The sequence below is a fragment of the Hoplias malabaricus genome, chromosome 18 (genome assembly GCF_029633855.1).
Source record: "Hoplias malabaricus isolate fHopMal1 chromosome 18, fHopMal1.hap1, whole genome shotgun sequence".
Classification (NCBI taxonomy): domain Eukaryota; kingdom Metazoa; phylum Chordata; class Actinopteri; order Characiformes; family Erythrinidae; genus Hoplias; species Hoplias malabaricus.
This window is the reverse complement of record NC_089817.1, coordinates 23,632,131-23,653,512: the sequence shown is the minus strand read 5'-3', so window position 1 is coordinate 23,653,512 and position 21,382 is coordinate 23,632,131. Positions and strand designations below refer to the sequence as shown.

At 36.2% G+C, this 21,382-nt stretch overlaps 2 protein-coding genes across 3 annotated transcripts in view; both read left to right on the top strand.

Annotated features, from left to right (window-relative positions):
- Nucleotides 1–887: 887 nt before the first annotated feature.
- Nucleotides 888–17,409, top strand: slc25a1b (slc25a1 solute carrier family 25 member 1b). Its single transcript, XM_066651418.1, has 9 exons — nucleotides 888–1,209; nucleotides 7,798–7,905; nucleotides 10,064–10,163; nucleotides 11,118–11,256; nucleotides 11,588–11,672; nucleotides 12,580–12,684; nucleotides 12,970–13,085; nucleotides 13,166–13,239; nucleotides 13,338–17,409. The coding sequence occupies exons 1-9, from the start codon at nucleotides 1,089–1,091 to the stop codon at nucleotides 13,450–13,452; spliced, it is 963 nt and encodes a 320-aa protein (XP_066507515.1). The 5' UTR covers nucleotides 888–1,088; the 3' UTR covers nucleotides 13,453–17,409.
- Nucleotides 17,410–18,506: 1,097 nt separating this feature from the next.
- Nucleotides 18,507–21,382, top strand: part of pi4kaa (phosphatidylinositol 4-kinase, catalytic, alpha a) — a 36,353-nt gene continuing 33,477 nt past the window's right edge. For both annotated transcript variants that reach the window (XM_066650609.1, XM_066650608.1), the window contains exons 1-5: nucleotides 18,507–18,655; nucleotides 19,560–19,676; nucleotides 20,265–20,358; nucleotides 20,877–20,965; nucleotides 21,210–21,282. In XM_066650609.1, coding sequence (XP_066506706.1) covers nucleotides 18,560–18,655; nucleotides 19,560–19,676; nucleotides 20,265–20,358; nucleotides 20,877–20,965; nucleotides 21,210–21,282 — 469 coding nt within the window. In that variant the 5' untranslated portion in view covers nucleotides 18,507–18,559. The remainder of the gene's footprint in view (nucleotides 18,656–19,559; nucleotides 19,677–20,264; nucleotides 20,359–20,876; nucleotides 20,966–21,209; nucleotides 21,283–21,382) is intronic.

The following is a 21,382-nucleotide window of genomic DNA, read 5'->3' as shown; positions in this document are numbered from 1 at the left end:
ATAAAATTTACAGTGATTTCATGTGAAATGATGCATCGAAATCAATCGATTCGTTTTAGGTTTGATGTACGCTTTCAGTTTAAAATGTATGTGAACGATTAATATTTTTCCCCAAAAATAATTACAATGTACATCAAACTCATATTAAAGAGTGTGAAGAGAATTTTGTCGTCTATTATATAGTTGATTTAAGTAAAGAAGAATTGGATATATATTGAAAAGGTGTTTTCATAAACTCAGAATGTAATTATTATTTTTTAATCCGGTGTATAGTGGTTGTATACACCTGTTGATGTCTTTGAAATAATGCATTTTCATTAGAAACTCAGTGACTTTTCCTTTTGAGCAAGATATTCTAGCAAAATATAACAAAATGCGGACATGTTATAGGTTAAAACCTTATTAAACTCACAGAAATGTCACAGAACTGGTGGAACTAACATAAAATGCACTTTATGAAAGCTTCATCTGGGGGTGCGCTCTTTCCATCAAAATGACCCCCCAACAAGAGGTTACGTCGATAAGCAACAAGTCCCTTTTATAAAAGGACATTTATGTTTTTATAGTTGTGTTATTGCAAAATCGTGTATCTGTTTGTTCTGCTTGTTGTAATTATTGACATTTAGCCTTTGTTCCCACGACTGTTTGGATTCGTAACTCTTATCTGACCAGTTACAGTTACATTTTTTTAACACGTAACCCATAATTAAAGTATTAATTAAAGTATTTAAAATTAAAGTATTAATTTACGTCCTTTGATGTGACATGATGTGGCGAGGTCTTTAAGAGACAACGACAAAGAGGTCGGTCCACCTTAAAATTGTTTGTTTGTGAAAAATATGGCGCTACGTGGAGCTAGAGAAAGCAAGCGCCCCGCCCTCAGAATGATGTTCAACCGCTTCGCCCCAACACTGACAGGAACAGGGCGCTCAGTGAACTTCGGGCTGTCAAGAAAACACCAAATCTGCTCTGTGGAGACGGTACCGAAGTTTATGTCCGCGGTAGCAGTGTGTAATATACGGTTTTGAGAGGTCAGCCGGTAGCCGAGGTCGGACATAGTTTACAAATCTCCGTACAAAGACCTAAACATGTCAGGAGACCCGAAATTAGGGAAATTCGTGAGCCCCTTCCACAGACCCCACTGTTTATCTGCAGCGGCGCCGGCGGGCAAGGCGAAACTAACGCACCCTGGAAAAGCCATTTTAGCTGGTAAGTTCACCTCACATTTCTTGCTCCTTAAGGCCGTTCTGCAAGTTGTACTTTTAAAACAGAGACCTATTTTTTTAAGTAAAGTGAAACATTGGAAACATTTTCTCAGCACCTGAACTGCACCTATCGGTTTACTTTGCCTTCTGACTCTTTACGTGCTTTAGAAATCTCCAGAGATTTCATAGCAAATAGCAACACTGCTGGTGCTCTCAACAGTTCCACAGGACCCTTAAACCTACTCAGAGTCTCAAATAAGGCAGCAGCACAACACAGGCAAGTATATGGTGTGTCCTGGCATGTGGTTTTCTGAGTGTGTTTTGGTTCTCCTGAAGTAACCCACCCCTGGTCCTGTGCTTTCCTGGATGTTTGAAGTTCAGTGGAATTATACCCTTGTGGTCTGAACGCAAATGAATGGTTCCAAAACTAGTAACAGGTCATTTTGTCCCTCTTGTAGGCCTACTCGTGAACAGTTTTAGTTTTATATACGTTTGACTTTGTTTTCTGTCACTAGAAAGCATTTTAGGCGTTAGACTCTAACTAAATTCTCTCAAATGCATAAAAGTTTCATTTTAAAATTTTGTATATATCTATGAGTATGGAATTAGTCGTTTCTGCTATTCCTTCTTACCCTTCCACCACTTGCCTGAAACTCTAAAGCACTGTCCTCCGAGTTGACATGATTGGTTCCTTAGGTTTATGACATAAGAAACCTTTGTTGCCTGAATTCTCTATTTTGGGGCTATTAAAAATGATTTCAAGGGAACATGCAGTGTCTTGAAACGACATTTTTAAAATGTATTTTAAATCATTTATGCATTTGGCAGATGATCGTATCCAGATGATCTTATCCAGGTCATGTCATGTCACATGTAGTGAAGCATTATTGGGCTTCTCCAAAGAGTCTTAGTCCTGTAGCGTGGAGTGATTGCCTGGGCCAGGCATTGAACTACTGTCTGCAGCATGGAACCCATTACCATAGTGCTACTTAAAATCTCATTTTTAAAAAGAAATGTTTTTTTTTTTAACAACACTTTTTTTTGTTTGTTTTAAGTAAATAATGCAGTAATAATGTGCCTGTCTAAATTTGATGTCCCAGTGTATTTAGTCTTTCTAAATATGCAACATACTCACAAAGCTCTAGTTGTCCATCAGATAATTCTTTAAACCTAGTGTTAGTATTGTGACATATGTGTGTGAAGCCAAATGCATTTTCACGGCAGTTCTTTCTGCCCCAATTGTGCTGCATGGCCTTGTTCCTAACCCCTCTGTAGTTCAAGTGTTTGACTTTTCTAGATGCATGAACAACCAAATGACATGATGCTGAGAAATAGAAGAACATAAATGTTTTGAGTGGAATGGGGTTTGTGAGTTACTAAACGGAAGAAAATGCATGAAGCCTGAATGGTTGCTATCAGTGATACATAGCGGTGTCTGATCAAACACAATTCAGTCACTGATATTTAAAGTCTTTCAAGCTGATTTGATGTCAAATTGGGCATAGCAGGAAAAACAATACCAATACCTACCAACAAATACAAGGAACACAGGAAATTGGTTTATTATTTTGACAATGCAAATATAGCCATTTTATTTAGGGTCCAAAGTAACCAGTGAACTTAATCTTGCCTTTTGATTTTTTAAAAATATAATGGTGATTATGAACTATGATTATGATGTAAACCTTATAAAGTTTTGTTGGGTATTGGCCAGCCTAGAAGAGGCATTTTCGCTTACTGACTGACTGACTGACTGTCTCCTAATGTTGAAACAGGTATGAGTGAGTAGGAACTGTTAGATCAGCCATATTTCACAGAATGAACTTAAGGTGGTGCTACTACACCGTCTGTTGTTAGGTCAGCCATATTTAACATTCCAGTTCGTGAACTAAATTTGGAACCGTTCAGCGTGTTTCCACCGACATTAACTGGTTCGCGAACCAGAAAAATTAATTCCCAGCTGGAACCAAAGAACAGTAGGTTCTTCAGCATGAACTGTGGCTGAATGATAGCAAATAACACAGGAACATGCTCTGTTTGTGTGTTTCTGGGGTTGTGTTTGGCGTGGCACCATTTACGTTGGCCAGAGACTTGGCTCGGCATTGGTTAGTTCAGAAGCTTAGCAGGACAACTTAGAACTCCACAACATTTACACACGTGTTATATCTCACAGAGAGTGGAGGACTGATGCATTTGTGTTATTTCATGTGAGTGTGCGTATTTGCCTGAAATATTGTAAAGGGAAGTGGTGGGGAGAACTCCATATAGCTGCACACAGCCACATTAAACTCTTAAAATCAACAAAACATTCTTGGTCTTCTTTGTTCTTTGGTGGTAGATCATTTAGTATTTATCTTTAAATAAAATTAACATGAAAAACTGATGCCGGAGTTATATATTATGAACAAAACGTCCTTCCATATTTTTTGTAAAACACAATCACATAATAAAAACCACATGTAAACAAAGACATTGATATGAGGCACCAAAGCTTCTCCAGACCTTCTAATGCCAAGGGTGTGTATTTTGGGCTTTTTGAAATGCCAGAAACACCTCGGTGAATATGGCTAATGGTGAGGTGGCAAAACTAGACTTGCCTAGTTTCTCTGTGCTCTTGTTTTATGACTATTTCATATAATAAATGTATGTAAAGCATTTACAAAGGCATCAAACACGTCAGACGTCTTGTGCCTGTCATTTCTTTTTGTCAAAGTTGATACAGTAATTTAGAATATTTATCGGACTCCCCTTTGAATAATAAAACAATATAACTTGCCTGTTTCTACATCCCTAATATTGAATTAAACCTTCTGGGAACCATTTAGTTTAAAAAATAAATGCCTATTTTCATACATATTTCCATTAACTAACTGTAAATTGTGCTAGTGGCACATCTTATGAGATATCTCTCAGATAACATAACAGTAGATGTACTCTTAAAGTTTGTAAAGACATTTGCACACCGACATGAACAGTCAGCATTGGCTCAGTGAATCAAACGATTCAGCACCAAAAAAGACATCACGATTTGTGATTAACACACACTATGGACTTTTCCTATAGTTTTGCAGGAGCTTTGGTTTTATTAGTTCATTACTGTGAACGTGCACAATAATAAACTAAATGTTATACTGCATGTACTCCATTCTTCTTAATATACTGAACATTGAAGTTGCTACATTTGCCACTTCTCCTGGTTATTCTGCTTGTGTTGCACAGAACTAACATATAACCTTTGCTCTCATACTGATAGTCTGAAGTCAGCAGGGTTTTAGGTAATGAATAATGCACAAGGGGAATACCGCTGATTTTCTAATCACTGTGCTACCCAGGAGCATTTGTATACTGAGATTTGATTGACTCTAATGAACATTAGCATTTCAGCACAATGCTTTACAAAACTCACGACATGCTCTAGGCAAACTGCGACAAATAAATCAAAATTCCAACTTTCAAGATCATTCCTCCTAAAACACTTTGCCTGCTCTGCTAAAGAAACCTGCTGAACAGGTCAAAAATCTGTTAGAGGCTGTCCGTGAAAGACCTGTTAAACAAGTATACTGGTACCTGCAGAACTTGGGTTTTTTAAACTTGTAAAACAGCTACTCCATCACTGTTAGATTAATATGAAGTTTGCAGATTTTGTTAGACAGATATAGTCTTGAAGAGCCAGGTGGGATATTGTTTAAAGCATAAGCAGACGACTTGTTAATGTTTGATTTTTTTTGTTTTTTTTGTTTAATATGTACACATCATCATTAGGCCTCACAAAGGCATGTGCATATAAATGATTATTCATATCATAATTTAAGAATAAGAAATCATTTCAAGCCTATTTGAGACCTAATGACAATTTGTGTGGTAAGAATCTGGAAAATAAGAAGTCAAAATTCAGCCTTATGACTTTCAAACATATTCAAACATCATCGGCTTAATGATTTTATACATATATATATATATATATATATATGAATGATTAGAGGTGCCCTCAGGTTTCCTCAGATTAGAGGTAACCCAGGTTTAAACACATGGTAAGAAACTGATGGTGACCCCTGGCAACAGCAGCGGAGTGCCACAAGCTGTCGTCTGGGCTTACAGCATTCTCTGCTGGCAGTTCATTGGCTTCTCCACACTCTCTACATCTGAAGTTTGGGTCCTTCTGCTGTTCAGAAAATAAAGCATGCAAATATATTCAAGAGAACATACATATTACATGTTACATTAGAATGAATAAAGTGCAGGATGAGCTAGGAAATTTGTCTATTCTGTGATGGTTTGTGCCAGACATGGTGGTTCCAACTGCCATCCAGAGATGTTAAGTAATTGTCTCTAGAGTTTACAGGGAACGCGTTGTGAAATAAAAAACATCTAATGAGTGGCAGTTGTGTGGGTGAAAATGTTTTCTTTTTAAATTGAGAGGCCAGAAGAGTGTGTCCATGTCAGAGAACTGCATATTCATTCTAGCAGAATGATGACAAAGATTGTGAAGAATGAGGATAATATTGATATGGATTGGATCCGCCTTGCACCCAGTGATTCTGGGTAGGCTCCAGACCCACCGCGGCCCTGAACTGAATACACGGTTACAGACAATGAATGAATGAATGGGATCGTAGCCAGGCCAGTTTTCATGATGTCAAGCCAGCAACTAAAGTTTATATGGTTCTATTGTTATCCTTTTGATACTTTCTTGGGCTACAATAAAAGGATAAAATAATTGGTATAACTGATCACAAAGTAATACATATACAATTATTAATGTCTTAAAAGTAACTGACTATGACTTTTTTTTGAGCCATTATTAAATAAAACCCTCACTGGTGTTAACATGCTCTTTTAAAAAGAACTCAGGGGTTGACTACATTGTCTGTGGTACACTTAAGTATCTGATTAGCTGTCACCAGACAAAACTTGCTTCTCATTTCCATAGCTGTCTTGTTTCCAAATCTCTTCTGTACACCCACTGCTGATTGCCTCCACTGGACTCCAGGAGAGATTAAATTTAAATGCAATATTATGGGTTTTAGTGTTCTCAGAAATATGGGAACCCCAGAGACCAGACCCAGGGCTTGAGGTTGTGAGAAGCTTGAAATGCAACTAATCTTCAAGACTTGAACCTTGAATTTTGAAGGTTAGAAATATATTGCTTGCAGAAAAAATGAAAGTGGGTCACTCAAAATCAATCAATCTGTAGTGAAAGCAAAGCCTGGATACATAATGTGGAAAATTATAATGTTTACATTTAATTGTTGCAATTTCTGAATATGTTTTCTGCTCAATATCTACTTTATGTTCTATTTCATTTACATTGATAACAGATGCTGAAATGTCATTCTGGTATTAAAAAAAAACATTCTGTCCTTATAGTCTCTGGCTTTTGTGGAAAAATTGTGTACATTACACATCTTGTGCCATTAGTTTCAGCAGCAGCTCTGGTTTAAGATTAAGAGGTTTTAATTTATTCTGCTCCACTGAAACGAATCTGTAGTCTTGTTTTATGGGTTTCTAATTGTGAATATGAGTGGTTCACTGGATGCATATAAGGAAGAGGGAAAGTTAATTCCCATTGTGGTTGATAACGTTATAGTAAAGAACTATAAATTTAAGACGCAATCATTTGTATGATATTATCCTCTCTGACTGTTGATAGACTTGTTGATAGACAAGTCACTGTAATCCATCAAAACTCTCTGAATTCACACAATGATCCTTTTATCCTGATCAGATCCTTCTTTAAATGTTTGCAGTGAATGGTATGTAATTAACAGCTGCTAAGCTGCAGCAGGAATTTAGACGTGTACAGAGCATGTGGTAATATTTGAAAAAACACATATCCTGTTAAGCAGCAGGACCTGGGCTTTGCAGTCCAGGGGAGTTTTCAGTGGGCAGAACCTCACCGAGCCAATAGCAGCCTGGCACCCGCCCCCTTGATGTTTTCTGATTAACTGCAGACACACAAAGCTGAAAAAATTTAAGGAGGCCCAAGCATATTGTGAACCTCCTTTGAATAGCCTCAAACTATGCACTACATTTTTCAAATTCTCAAAAACTCCCAACATTCAGTTTAAATATATTCATTTGTAGCATGGTTAGCTTAATATTACCCATTTTTAGGCGTATTTTAATAATGAAAATAAAGACTTACATGACTAATGCTACAGATTTCTTGCATTATTTCCCCTAAATAGATAATTTATGCGAGTTTATACAATATTACATTATTTATTTCTTATAAAAACACAAATTTGTATTTCATCATTTTCCAACCTGTGTCCCTTGTTATGTTTTGTTATGGTGCTTTTTAAAGTGATAAATGTGAATAAGCATAAATGCAATTCTTTTAAAATGCATTGGGTTTATTGTGACTCAAAAATTTTCAGCTTATTGTCCGTATATTGAAGAGGGACGACCAGTATGTTTTAAAACTATATATATATTTTTCTATGATTATGGACCCTTTTTAAATTATATTTAGATATGACCTGCAATTCCATATTTTCAACAATAATGATATTTTCCACGTTTTAGGGTGTAATTGTTTGTTTTAACAGTGGCTGGTGTGAGTGAATCCTCTCTCTCTCTGTTTTTCCAGGTGGAATTGCTGGTGGGATAGAAATCTGCATCACTTTCCCCACAGAGTATGTGAAGACACAGTTACAACTAGATGAGAAGGCAAACCCCCCACGTTACAAAGGCATCGGTGTGTATCATATTTCAAACCCCTTTTTCATGTGTGTATAGTGTTTTACATGAATGTTTGTGGTGACATATCAAACAGTGTTGCTTTTAAAAGGATATTCTGCCACAATATCTCTTTGTGGTGAATGAGTGTATTACAAAGTAATATGTTTTGCCATATACATGTTTGCCTTCAGAATGAGAATCCTCTGAATTAGGATGCCAAGCTACAACTATTCATACATGCAGGTGGACACTGCTACACACTGAACCGAGGTCAATGGACTGACTAGCAGCATCAACAAAATACCAAAATACCAAACAAAAAGCAAATAGCTTTGTCAAAGGTGGTATTTACGTGGTTTTGGAGGTAGTAGACAAGAGTGGGACTGGCAGTTTTTCAGCATAAAATGCTGAAAATGCATAATGCTGAATTGTACGTACAAGTAATTTTATGTCTCGTCCAAAAGGTATTTCAGCTAGTCTGTACTGTGTATTTAGAATTACTTGTATTTCAACTGCTAAAGATAGTAATTCAGAGGAACCAGTGACAGGACAAAGCTTAGGCTTTGTAGCATTTTAGCTTTCCACAAGGCAGCAAAATTATTGTTATCATAGAAAATGTTTACCTGAACCCAGAGTTCCCATTAAAGTCATGACGCCTACTACAGAGTGACACAAATTCAGAGGCATATAGTGATTAACAAAGATGTTTTTGGTGTCTGAGGTTGGTTCTTTTCCTTGTTCATGCTAAAATAGGTAACGGAAACCTATTTTAGCATAACCTATGCCCCCCAATTAGTTTTGTTCAAATTTAGTCACACATTTTATATATAATTGGTTTATATGTTCTTTTTGTAACTGTTTGACTTGCTGTTATCTGTAAAAATAGATTAAACACCATCATAGTGCTCTGGATTTTGTTTTTGTTTCCAGTGTGATAAATAACTTTATATTATACAGTGTTAAAATCAGAGTCACTCTGTGTCCATTGTGTGCTGATGAGTATAAAGTGTACAGTTCTTGAACAGTTACTGGACTTTTGTGTTTTGTCCTGTAAGGTACTTGATATTTCCTCAGATCTTACTACTTGTACCTTTGTTTTAAATGTTTGAACATGCTACAAATGTGTTTGGGTGGGGACAGTACCAGGGTTCATTCGAAGAAAAGAAGCAATGTTAAATTGGTAGGACAAAGTGCGCTGTTAGCAAGAGCCCCTTTCTGATATCTCCGGCACTGATCACAGCTTTATCAGTGTTCCAGAGTCCCTGGACTTTGGAAAGTAGCCCCCTTTTTCTTCACAACATGTTTGCCAGCACTGATTGTTCCACTGAGCAGCTACTGTGCCATTGCCAATGGATTTGTCACGTTCTTGTGACACATTTGATCAGCGGTCACTCTGGTCATTTGACTTAATCAATGATTTACCACTTATGCTGCAGATTTTTGCCAAGCAGTTAAACTCTAATGAAACAAAATGAAACCTCAGGATGACCAGTAGTCTCCTGATTGTCAGATCAGATTTGACAATTCTGACAAGTCTAATGGCATTCAGTCAGCCAGAACTTGACTTTTTACATATTAATTTTATTATTGAAGACATTTTATGTCATCACACACTTGCCTCATATAGTTGCCATTTAAAAATGACCTTATGTACAATTTATATTTTACCATTTATAATAAATGTAATTCTGCCTATAATACTAACTGATGAGTTAGAACTTTATTTGGATTTTAAGCAGATTGCACAGGGATCATTTGTATGGTAGAAGATTTTCCATGTTTTAAATCTACATAGGACACGTTGGCTATGTCTAGCTGGCTGTCTCCACTGTCTGTTGTTGTCTTTTTTGAAAGAAATACAGAAACTCTATAAAGAAAACATATCTGGAATATCTTTTAGGGGTTCTTCACATTACCACTCCTGCAGATTCCTTAAAGGTGCTTCCAGCCACCATTTATTTCTTTAATAAATTATTATTGGAAAACCCATATGTCATTCAAAAGTTGCTGAAACATTTGTAGAAGATTATAATTTGAATTTAAATCTCCCAAAGTTTCTTAGTGGATCCTTCAATGTTGAGATTGTAAACAGCAAAATTAAAAAGCTAAAGTTAATTTCATTATTACATTTTTTTTATAACAATTTAAAAACTTTGTCTTTTTTTTTTCCACAGTTGACTGTGTGAAACAAACAGTCCAGGGCCATGGGGTGAAAGGCCTGTACCGGGGTCTTAGCTCACTGCTGTATGGTTCCATCCCCAAAGCAGCAGTAAGGTAAGCATGTAATAGTTCAGTAAAACACACACTGTCTCATGTTAAATTCTTCATCCTGCTATTCATTACCAGCCATGTAAATGTAACTGTATTAAGATGGTGGTTGTGTTCATGAATTTTGATTCTAAATTTTGAGTCAGCTGGAGGACATTTACATAATGTCACATTTTAGCCTTCGATTAACTTTTAAATTGAGTGCATGGTAAGAAAATAATTTGAAACAATTATACAAGTTATGGTTTGTGACTTAAGTTTGTTTATTTAGTTTTGCACTGGAACTATGGAGACAAAGTAGTTGATAAGTACTGTATGTACATCAGTTAGCTAATTGCATAATTATTCATTCATTCATCTATAACCGCTTATCCAGTTCAGGTCCAGAGCCTACCTGGAAACATTGGGCGCAAGGCGGGAATACACCCTGGAGGGGGCGCCAGTCCTTCACAGGGCAACACACACACACTCACACATTCACTTACACACTCACACCTACGGACACGTTAGAGTCGCCAATCCACCTAGCAACGTGTGTTTTTGGACTGTGGGAGGAAACCGGAGCACCCAGAGGAAACCCACGCGGACCCAGGGCGAACACACCAAACTCCTCACAGACAGTCACCTGGAGCGGGACTCTAACCCACAACCTCCAGGTCCCTGGAGCTGTTTGACTGCGACACTACCTGCTGCACCACCATGCCACCCCTAATTGTATAATTAGCTTAAAACAAATTAACTGGCTTTTAATGTACTTGTAACGTAAGTACACAAGAAATGCTAATCAAAGTTTTACGTCAAAGACATTATGTTTATCATTATAGATAACTACATCAGAATGCATAGTTCTTGCACTGCAAATTGGTGTTCATATGCTGCCATAACATGCTACAATGGCCTTTTATCTCCAGTTCAAAAATATACACTTTGAGAACACTTTGTTTTCCTCTTTCTCCTTAGGTTTGGAGTGTTCGAGTTCCTCAGTAATAAGATGAGGGATGAGTCTGGGAAGCTGGACAGTACGCGAGGGCTGATCTGTGGTCTGGGGGCGGGTGTGGCCGAGGCTATAGTGGTGGTGTGCCCTATGGAGACAATAAAGGTACGGGAGGTGCAGATATTAATCGTGGGCCATTAATTCAGCAGTAGTTCTCACTTAGCTTTTAGTCACAGTCATCATTTACAAGCGCTTTAGGTCTGAATGAAGGTATAAGAGATTATTTAGAATTAATTGCATTAATGTATCTAAAGAGTGGTTTTTAGTGGCTGGGCTAGAATGTCGCCATCTTATTTGATGAATTAAGCAATAATTATGTGATACTTTTTATGCTGTAAACATATGTATGTATATATGTAAAGCAGATAAATTATGACTCTGAACTGGTTTCCTTCAAGTTATAGTACTGAATATTATTATATTCCTCAAATTTCAGGTAAAATTTATCCATGACCAGACCTCAGCGAACCCCAAGTATCGAGGCTTTTTCCATGGTGTAAGGGAAATAGTCAGGACACAAGGTTTGTAAAGTTTAACTGCACTGCCACCTATCAGAGCTTAAACAGATTGCAGCTTGCATTCATTCATTAAATTCAGAATGTTCTTCATGTATACAAGACTGTATGTATTTTTTATATTCAAGTCTTTTGAATCTCAGTAAATCTGGAGCTAATTCAAAGGGTCATTTTGTGCACCTTTTTAAAAACAAAGATTAATAAACCACTGTTTGTCATAACCTTAAATGGGCTGGTCACAATCTGTTTTTTATGCAAAGTATACTTCATTTTAATGGTCTGGGCCAAAAGCAGCTGGCTACAGAAAATGAGTGACGAATGAATGAATAATTGATTTAATGTATGAATATTATACAAAGTCTTAGTAATATTAATAGTACTGTTCAGAAAAGTTATAGTGATAGATGGCTATACAGTGCTGTGCAAAATCTTAGGCACTTGAGGAATGTTTGATATAACATACAGTGTTATATGGACAACTGATCATCTGACACTTCTTCTGAAATCAGTGATACTAATTAAACATTAGTAAATAGTCTGTACCCCTTTGCAGCATTAACAGCTTCTACTCTTTTGAGAAGGCTTTCCAGTAGATATTTGAAATTTGCTCTGAGAACCTGATGACATTCCACAACAAAAACATTAGTGAGGTCAGGTACTGACGTTAGATCATTAGTTTTGTTTCACAAACACCTCTCCAACTCATCCCAAACAAATCAAATGTTGCTGCATTGCTCCACAGCCCAATGTTCAGGGACTATATACTATCTACTTTATGAATAAATAAAACCCTATGGTAGCTGTTGGACATGAATTAACAGGACTAGAATTTGTACTTACATTTCCTAACCTCTGCCTCTATTATTATCAAGTGTTTTTATGTGTTTAACATGAACTGTTCTGTTCTTTTCAGGCTTTAAGGGAACATATCAGGGATTGACAGCAACAGTATTGAAGCAAGGATCAAACCAAGCTATTCGTTTTTATGTTATGACCTCCTTGAGAAACTGGTATAAAGGTCTGTATTTAATTAGATTTTTTTACTGTGTCAGAAATGAAATTCATTAAGAGTTGTTTTCTTGTTTAATTATGTATCAGTTGGCTGATGTTATTTTCTGATATTGACTTCTTTTGGGGGTAATTTATACTGATACTGTTTTTGTTGTGGCATTGACAGGATTAAATTTCCTGACAATAGGCCAATTAAGGCAGACTAGAACAACTGTTTCATAAAAAACAGGAAAAACTTCTAGAATTTAAATATGCAGAACCGAACAAACCATTTTTTTCTTTTTAAAACCAGGTGATAACCCCAACAAGTCCATAAACCCTCTGGTGACTGGAATGTTTGGAGCCATAGCTGGAGCTGCCAGTGTATTCGGTAATACTCCACTTGATGTGATTAAGACTAGAATGCAGGTGAGTGGAGGCGAAATTAGTTTGGAAGTCTGTGGTGCTCTAAATGGTTACTTTTTGGGTAACTGCATGTCTGTTTTTAGGGTCTTGAGGCCCACAAATATAAGAACACTGTAGACTGTGCTATGAAGATTATGAGACATGAAGGACCGGCAGCGTAAGTGAACATGTGCATGCTGCAATACAGTAACACCTAACTAGTTATTAACTATATAGGCAAGTCGATGCTATCATAACTGTATGTTTATGCTCTAGGTTCTACAAAGGGACTATTCCAAGGCTTGGCCGAGTCTGCATGGATGTGGCCATTGTGTTCGTGATCTACGAGGAGGTGGTGAAGGTTCTTAACTGGGCGTGGAAGACCGATTAACACAGAGAGTGCCCTTGTGATGCAAACGCAGCTTAATGAGCATGGCCTGACCTTCACAGCCTCCCAATGCTCCACCAAATGGGAACATGTCGTCTGTAGGCCAGATATGTGCTTAAGGCAGTGCATGTGCTCACGAGCGTCAAAACCAGGTGGCTACTAATGTACAACAATTAAATCGAGACAGAGGAAATATGTCCCCAAATAATGTGAGGCAAAAAAATACTTGAAAATTAGCTGATAGGAAAACTATGGTGTCACAACAATATCAAAAGTAGGGGGCGCAAAACACCCAGGAGAAAATATATACCTGCAGGTTTTAACTTTTCATAGCTGTAAATATCCAACTTGCAAGCACAAATATGAAACTCGAGAGCAAGAACAGAGGAACTGCACATGCACTGATCAAAATATCGCTTTCAATTTGTTATTATTACTATTTTATTCTTGAATAGTTTTACACTATCAATTTTAAACTTTACCTTATGTGCCCAGTCTTCTTTCTATGCTTGAGAATAGTTTCTATGCCACGTTTGACTCTCAGAATCATTTGCCAAGAATTGATCACTATTCCAGACACTTAAAGAAGCGATTCGTTTGGGAGTGGACTCCTATTCACTAGTTACATTTACTTTGTATTTCGCCCACTCTCACTGTACAGAGATGCTTCAGGGAGGCCTTAGAACCATACTCTGAAAAATAATTTTGGGTATTGAATCATCTCCTATTTTTTTCGTTTTCTCTCATTTCAAAACGAAACTCAAATGATCATGATACCTCCATGTTTGATTTTCTGTAGAAGGTTTCTCCCAGTAGTCAGGTTATATACAGTCTATGAAGCGGGGAGTCACGGAACAAGGAGACTTCAGGCAATAGCATTCACTGAAAGAAATGACACCTAACCGCCCCCAAACTGTCAAAACCCAAGCTCTGAATGAGGCAGAGGGGAAAGAGTTTGGACTATGAGGGAAAGTTTAAAATCGAAATGATAAAAATCATACAAGAATTGAAAAAATTTGAGACAGTTTGAGAGCAAGATTGTGATCAGTACTTGCAAATTGTGCTCGTGAGTTTCACATTTGCACTCACTAGAGGGATATTTACATTTTTTATTACATATTTACATAAAATATTTAAACTTGCAGGTTTATATTTTCCACCAGGTGTTTTTACGCCGTGTGAACTTGCTGTGATACCATAGTAACACACTTTGATATGTTTAATAAGGTTCTTCATTATTGAGGAGAACAAGAAAATGCCTCATTGTTTTTAGTGCCATAATCTTGTTTCCAATTTTAAATTTACCTAAGGATATTTTTTTTCTTTCTCTAAATTTCCATTATAGTAATTTTCTAATCAATTAATTTTAATATATAACAGAAATGCTCGTAATTCCTTATCTTTGACTTCCATAAGAACAGTTTAATACAGGGATGCTAAGAGGCCTATTAAGGAGTAAATCTAGTGAGGGCCAGTTAGCTTAAAGTTGTGTGTGAAAGTAGGTTTGTTTCAGACCATTTCGCGTTCTGCCTCATTAAATAAAATGAATGATTCAGCCATTTACTACTCTGCCAAGGCCTTCTAGAGTTCACTTTGAGTAGTGGAAGGTGGAGAAAATACTAATCTTATTAACTGTATGGCCCTGGAATATATCCCAGTTTGCACCACTGTCTTAGCATAATTTGCTAACTGGCCTCTACTACATTTTATTCCTTAATCAATCTGTGGGAGTTTTATACGACGGAGTTTTAGGGCCACAGCATTAAAAAAAAAAAAAAAAGTTTCAGAGATTAAAGTCAGAATTCCGAGAAAAAAACTCAGAATAATTCGCTGCGTATAATGGAGCAGACACAGTGTAACTGTGGAATGCAATGTGTTGCTTAAGTCATGCTATGGTATAGATTTCAGGAATAAACGCTCTTCTCTTCCACATCAGGGCCACAGTGCAATTAGTGTTTAAACCCTGAATCGGGGCACGAACCCATGGCATTATTCAGAGATTTTTTCTCAGAATTATTCCGAGTTTTTTTCTCGAAATTTTGACTTTAATCTCGAAATCTTGTTTTTTTTTTTTTATTTTTTATTTTTTTTTTTCAACGCTGTGGCCCTAAAACTCGTCGCAGTTTTAAGTATTCTTTCAAAATGTAGAAATTGAAAAGTAAGATCAAGAACTTTTAAGTTGCTTAGGTAAACCCAGGGATAAAATTTTTCAGTGGAGTTATATCTTCAGTTTGTTTTATCCAGACTATGCTATTGTGCTATTTTGCATTTTAAAGTAATTACTTGACAATTTTGCTGCAATGTTGTAGAACTGGCCTCCAAAGACGCACAAAACATTTTAACATCTTGAAACAGCACCAAAGCCTTTAACTCCCAGAAACACTCTCTCCTTGGTACCTCCAGTAAATATATGCACTTTTGAACATTAATAGACATGGTACTAATTTAAGAGAAAAATGAAATTATTTTTAAGTGCCTAGATCAGTACTTACTACTGCTTATAATTAGTGTGTAGCTTTTTGCGTGTATCTTTCCAGAAATTTACCAACAGTGACCTCTGGCATAATCAAAGTAGTTCTAACAGTGAAATATTGTGTGTAAAGACTGTGTAGGTTGATAGTACTTATACTTTAACAAAGACCAAACCACAACTTGGAGGACTATTCACCTTCTACCTGAAAGAGAATGGGATTGCGGTTGCATAAGCAAGAAACCAAATATTTATGAATGCTGAAGAGATTAACAAATTAAACTCTAGGTTTGAAAATGTGTTAATGGATCTAGAAATAGGCCTTAATTTGGATGCTGCTTGTGATTATTGCATTTCATAACTGTTTAACTTTTTTTTCTACCTCAAATTCCAAATAATACACACACAAAAAATTTGAGGGTGAAAGCCTATGAAAGCAAGACGTTTCACAAATACTGGGATTAACAGTGTCTCCGTGGCTTACAGACATTTTATAGTAACACTTTACTGTAAAGCAGAATTCATGAGGATACATGACATTTCGATAAGCCTTTTCATGTCATTTGACATAAACACACACAAATTTATATAGACTTATTCAACCTGTTTCTAAATGTCTGCTTTTGTTATTCTTTCTGACATCTATTGGAATAAGTCTTTCTATATTTTCATGTATATTTATGTCCGTTGTCATGAAAAGCTTACATTGGCACAATGAATCCTTATGAATAGTGCCCTGCAATAAATTGTTACATTAAAACAGGAAGAGTAGTACAATATACTCTGACAAATATACAAATGATTTGCATTTTTCAGTCAAAATGCAAAGAGAGGATGCAGAAATTGTGTGGCTAAGAAATATTATGTCTGATTTGGGAGTATTAACCAAACTTGTGTTCTGTGTTCATTTGTTAAAAAGAATATTTGTGCCTAATTAATATATGGTTGTCTGTGCCTTTAAACAAAATTGCTTTACATTGAGTTCTCCTTGATGTTGACTATCTTTTGAGCGCTCATTCTTTTTTTTTGCCAAATATATCAAGTTCTACATGATCATGAAATCTTTACAGCTTTGAATTAAACAGTAATTTTAAAACATGTAAAAACAAACTGGTTGTGTTTGGCAATTTTTTTGGCTTCATGAGGTTTTCCAACATCTAGGTTTAGACAGTATGACTCATTTGAAGTCTGACATTGGATGTAATTAAATATTATTAATGTCTCATTAATGTATTTCTGGTCAATAATAACAATGGGATTCAATTACCACTGCAACCAAAAGTAGATTTATGATGCTCAACCAAGACAGTACAGCTGAACTATTAATTTGTATTGCAATGTTTATTTTTAATCAGTTACACAATGTGCCTTTTATGTTAATAACAAATAAATCATGGTGGCTGGAAATGTACATGTTTTACTGGTCTGCTATTGGGTGTAAAGCATTTCTCACACTAGTGTCTCTGATGTATTGTGGAGGTCGACATTTTTATGGGTCTGAAATATACAAGTTTATTAGTAAGCCTTTGTGGTTAATTTCTTTGAAGCCCGCCATAAATTCTCAGAAGAAAATATAAGTATTTGAAATGGTAATTAATAACGTTATGATTTGTCATTCACATTTTATTAGTTATCACTCAACACATGTACACAATGGAAATATGCCACAGAAATATTTGATTATACATTCTTGATTGATTGAAATAAATTAGACTGACTCAATGCAAAAAAAAAAAAAAAAAAAAAAAGTATAAATTTATAAATGTAGTGGTCAATTTTCCTAAAATCAGTTTTCAAAAAGGGCTGTTTTCACACAGCATATTTTCCCAACATTTAGATGTAAGTCTTAAAATAATTTACTTAAACAATACTTAAACAACTGCTATATGTTCATCATAATGGTTTTTAAAAATTTAAATAACACAGTACACAATGAATGAATCTGCCAAAAATTCTTGTAAAGTGAAAGTGGTATGGAGTTGTGAAACGGTAAGCAAGCTCTTAAAACTTACTTCACTAGGTCTGTAAGCTGCCCTGATGCAACTACAAGTCATTTCCCCATATAGCTGCAAAACTACCCTGGTGCAATTAAACCATGCAATGCCCACTCCGTGAGGTAAGCTGGTGTATAATTAAAGCTGGCTATGCCCAGTCCATGAGCTACCCAGGAGTATATAAAAATAGCATTCGTCACTAGCAAACATTGCATAATAAAAGCTCACTATGCCCAGTAGGAATAAAAAATAATTGTACCCTAAGTAAACTTACTATTTGTTGAACCTGTATTTCATCAGCTTTAAATATATAAAAAAATCATCAACCATGTGTATTATTGCATTAACTTTTGGATTAAAATATATAAAATCGCAGCATTTAAGGTGGTCAGGCCTGGTTTAAGTTTTTGGCATAAACCAATCTGAAGGGGCTTGTTTACATTTCAATTACATGGCAAAATACAGTATTAAGAAATGAGCGCTACTGCGTTTATCTGCTCAGTGCAGCCAGTCACTGAAACTTTTTTCCGAACCGCTTTTTTCCGTTTACATTAGAGTGGCCTTCCTCGCTTTCCGTAGTCGGCTGTGTTTGTCCTTACTCGCTGGAAAATGTCAGAACTGTAAATTTGTTCACTTTTAATCAACAATGTCGGCCAAAGGCGGGACGAGGGGGTTTTATTTTAACACGGTTCTGTCCTTGGCCCGGTCTTTAGCAGCTCATCGGCCTGCGCCTATTGACAAGGTAACGTTAACGTAGTATAGTCCGAGAATACAGCAGCTTCCTTTAACTAATCCCGATGACGGTTAGCAGAACTGCAGTATAACTTACCACAACAACGGAGCCCAAACAGCTTTACACTCGTTTTAGTGCTTTACTCAGTCTCTAGAATCAAGGCACTTCTGAGGCCTTCTTCTATACGAACGGAACCCATCGCTAAATTAAAAGGACATTAGCTGACCTGTTTAAAACAGCTCATTTTAAAGGCCTGAACTGATTAGCTCGGCCAATGTTTCGTTCAGTTCCCATTGGAAGTAACCGAGCCCTAACCTTTTGGGTTGTCCAATGTGTGTGCAGTCCATGCTTATAAATATTCAGTGCTAAATGTCCTGTTATTAAACTGTCAGAAAAAGACGCCTTTTCTGCAGACAGCGTGGAAATAATTGTAATGATAGTAGTAATGACATGAAGTACTGTTGACACGTAGCGATATCTATAGACGCCCGTTTCCGGCAGAATAAGTCATATTACAACGGCATGTGACCTGCAGTTCCCTATAATAAAAACGTATTAATGGCAAGCCGTTTTAGCCTAAATGACACAAGCGCTTCAAGTTCTCTGATAAGTTTTTACGAGGAAACGCTCAAAATCAACATTTCTGTAATGTAGGCTGTAATAGTATAAACTTCTAATTTCAGATCTACAGACCGATTAAAGCCATTCTGAGTAGTCGTGTTGCCAGGACGACATACATATCCTTAATATAATATTCATTAGTCATATGTCACTGATGATTTACCTGGAATTTAAGATATACAGGTATCTGATCATTCTGATTAGTAAAATGCCCAGGCCCACCCAAGTTCTGAGGAAGAACCTTAGAATGTTTCTTTACCTGACAGATTGAAAAATATCTCTGTGTTTTTAGGTTCAGAAGCTACAATGCATGTGTCCGGTCGACTGCCGTGGTGTCTTCCAGCTGGATGAAAGGAGAAGGGATGCTGTGATAGCACTGGGAATCTTTCTGGTGGAATCTGACCTTCAGGTACACAACAATGTCTGAATATATTTATACCTGTTCATATCGGGGGAAAAACGTGGCCACAAAATATTGACTTTATAGCAATTGGTAAAATTTGATGAAGTTTTTTAGGATACTTTATAGTAAGAAAAGCACATTTGGCAAAACATCAGACTGCTCAGAGAGGCTTAGAACGGAGAAATTAAAACTAGACTGCAGTAAAACTTACTGTAAATCACTGAGGTGGCTACATAAAAGGCTGTTTTTTTAAGAAGCCAATGAGCTTGTATTTATTTTTGGGATCATGAACTACATGTGACATTTTAGATAGAAATTCCAAAAGTCTGCAAAGAATCTCATCAAACAAGTATCTGAAACACACAGCCTGCCTTTTGAAAGAAAGTGAAACATATGTTTTTTAAATGTTCTGTTTAAATTCTCCAAATGTCTCCAAATACTTTAAGGATCTATTGAAAAGGAAACTGAATATGTTTTTTTAAAAATATTTCTTAAAAAAATCAAATTGTAAGCTGAGGTTAAAACCTTATATAATTTCTATAATTGATTGATACATTTGTGTTTTTATGTTCTGTTTTGCTTGTTTCTCTACAGCACAAAGATACAATTGTCCCATACCTTCTGGGCTTGCTAAAGGGATTGCCAAGGGTTCAATGGATTGAAGAGAGCTCAGAGAGGAAGGGTAGAGGTAGATAGATCAAAATATTCTTGAATGATCTTGTTTTTATATATAATTTAAGCAGCGAATTTACTATATTTTTCTTGCGTTTTAGCTTTACACAATTGGTTCCAAATTGGAACTGTTTACAAAACACTCAGAATTATTTTTGTACGATCAACCTACCAAATGCCAATGACTTGTTTTGATAGGCCACCATATCTGACTTTAATGTTCTCTCGAAAAATTTGCAAATGGACAGAATAAAAACCTAAATGTGTTGGGTTTGTGACATCACAACAATGGTGCATTTTAAATGTGCTGCTTAATGACTGTAAATATATGAGTGAATTATATGTTTTCAAGTCCACAACCCTTAAATTGACAAGCGGAAAAGAAGATGAGATGAAAATGTAAAGTTTTAAAATATGCGTCTAATGCATAAACTGAGGAAACTGACTTAATTTTCATCATTCAGAATCTTTGAGCTCAAATTTCTTAAAACTATTTTCACACCATTTTTGCTAATTTGCATTTAATTCTTGCAGAAACGCTCCCTGTCGCAGAGAACTTCTGTTTTTCTTTGGTAACGGTGCTCTCTGATGTCTCTCAGAGGGATGAGTCCTTGCGAATCCAGGTGTGTGTTGTGGTGCAGTATAATCAGGTTTCTTTAGTGGTGCTAACAATTAGTCAGCTGAATTTAAGGTTAAACAAATCTGTTTATTTTCTAAGACATTTCTAAAGGACTCCAGTGAACTAATACTGTTTCTAATACCAGTATTCTATTTCCTCTAAAGCTGTGATGTCTTTTGTTCTGGATCAGAAAAACGAAGAAAAAATTAACAGTCGCATTAAATTGTGGATTTTTATGTGTTCTGCAGATTTTGGAGGCTGTGATGGAACTCTTGCAGATCCTCCTTGAGGCATGCCGGAACACTGAAGACCAAGACAAAGGTCTGTATCTACAATTAACTACTCTCTTAGCATTTACAGTGATTTGTTTCATTAGATTAAAAAGAAAAATACACTACTCTGGCGTCTACATTCTCATTCT

Coding starts and splice junctions, on each gene's coding strand:
- slc25a1b (XM_066651418.1), top strand. CDS start 1,089: ATGTCAGGAGACCCGAAATTAGGGAAATTCGTGAGCCCCTTCCACAGA. Junction 12,685..12,969: donor CTTGAGAAACTGGTATAAAG/GTCTGTATTTAA, acceptor TTTTAAAACCAG/GTGATAACCCCAACAAGTCC. Junction 13,240..13,337: donor AGACATGAAGGACCGGCAGC/GTAAGTGAACAT, acceptor TTTATGCTCTAG/GTTCTACAAAGGGACTATTC.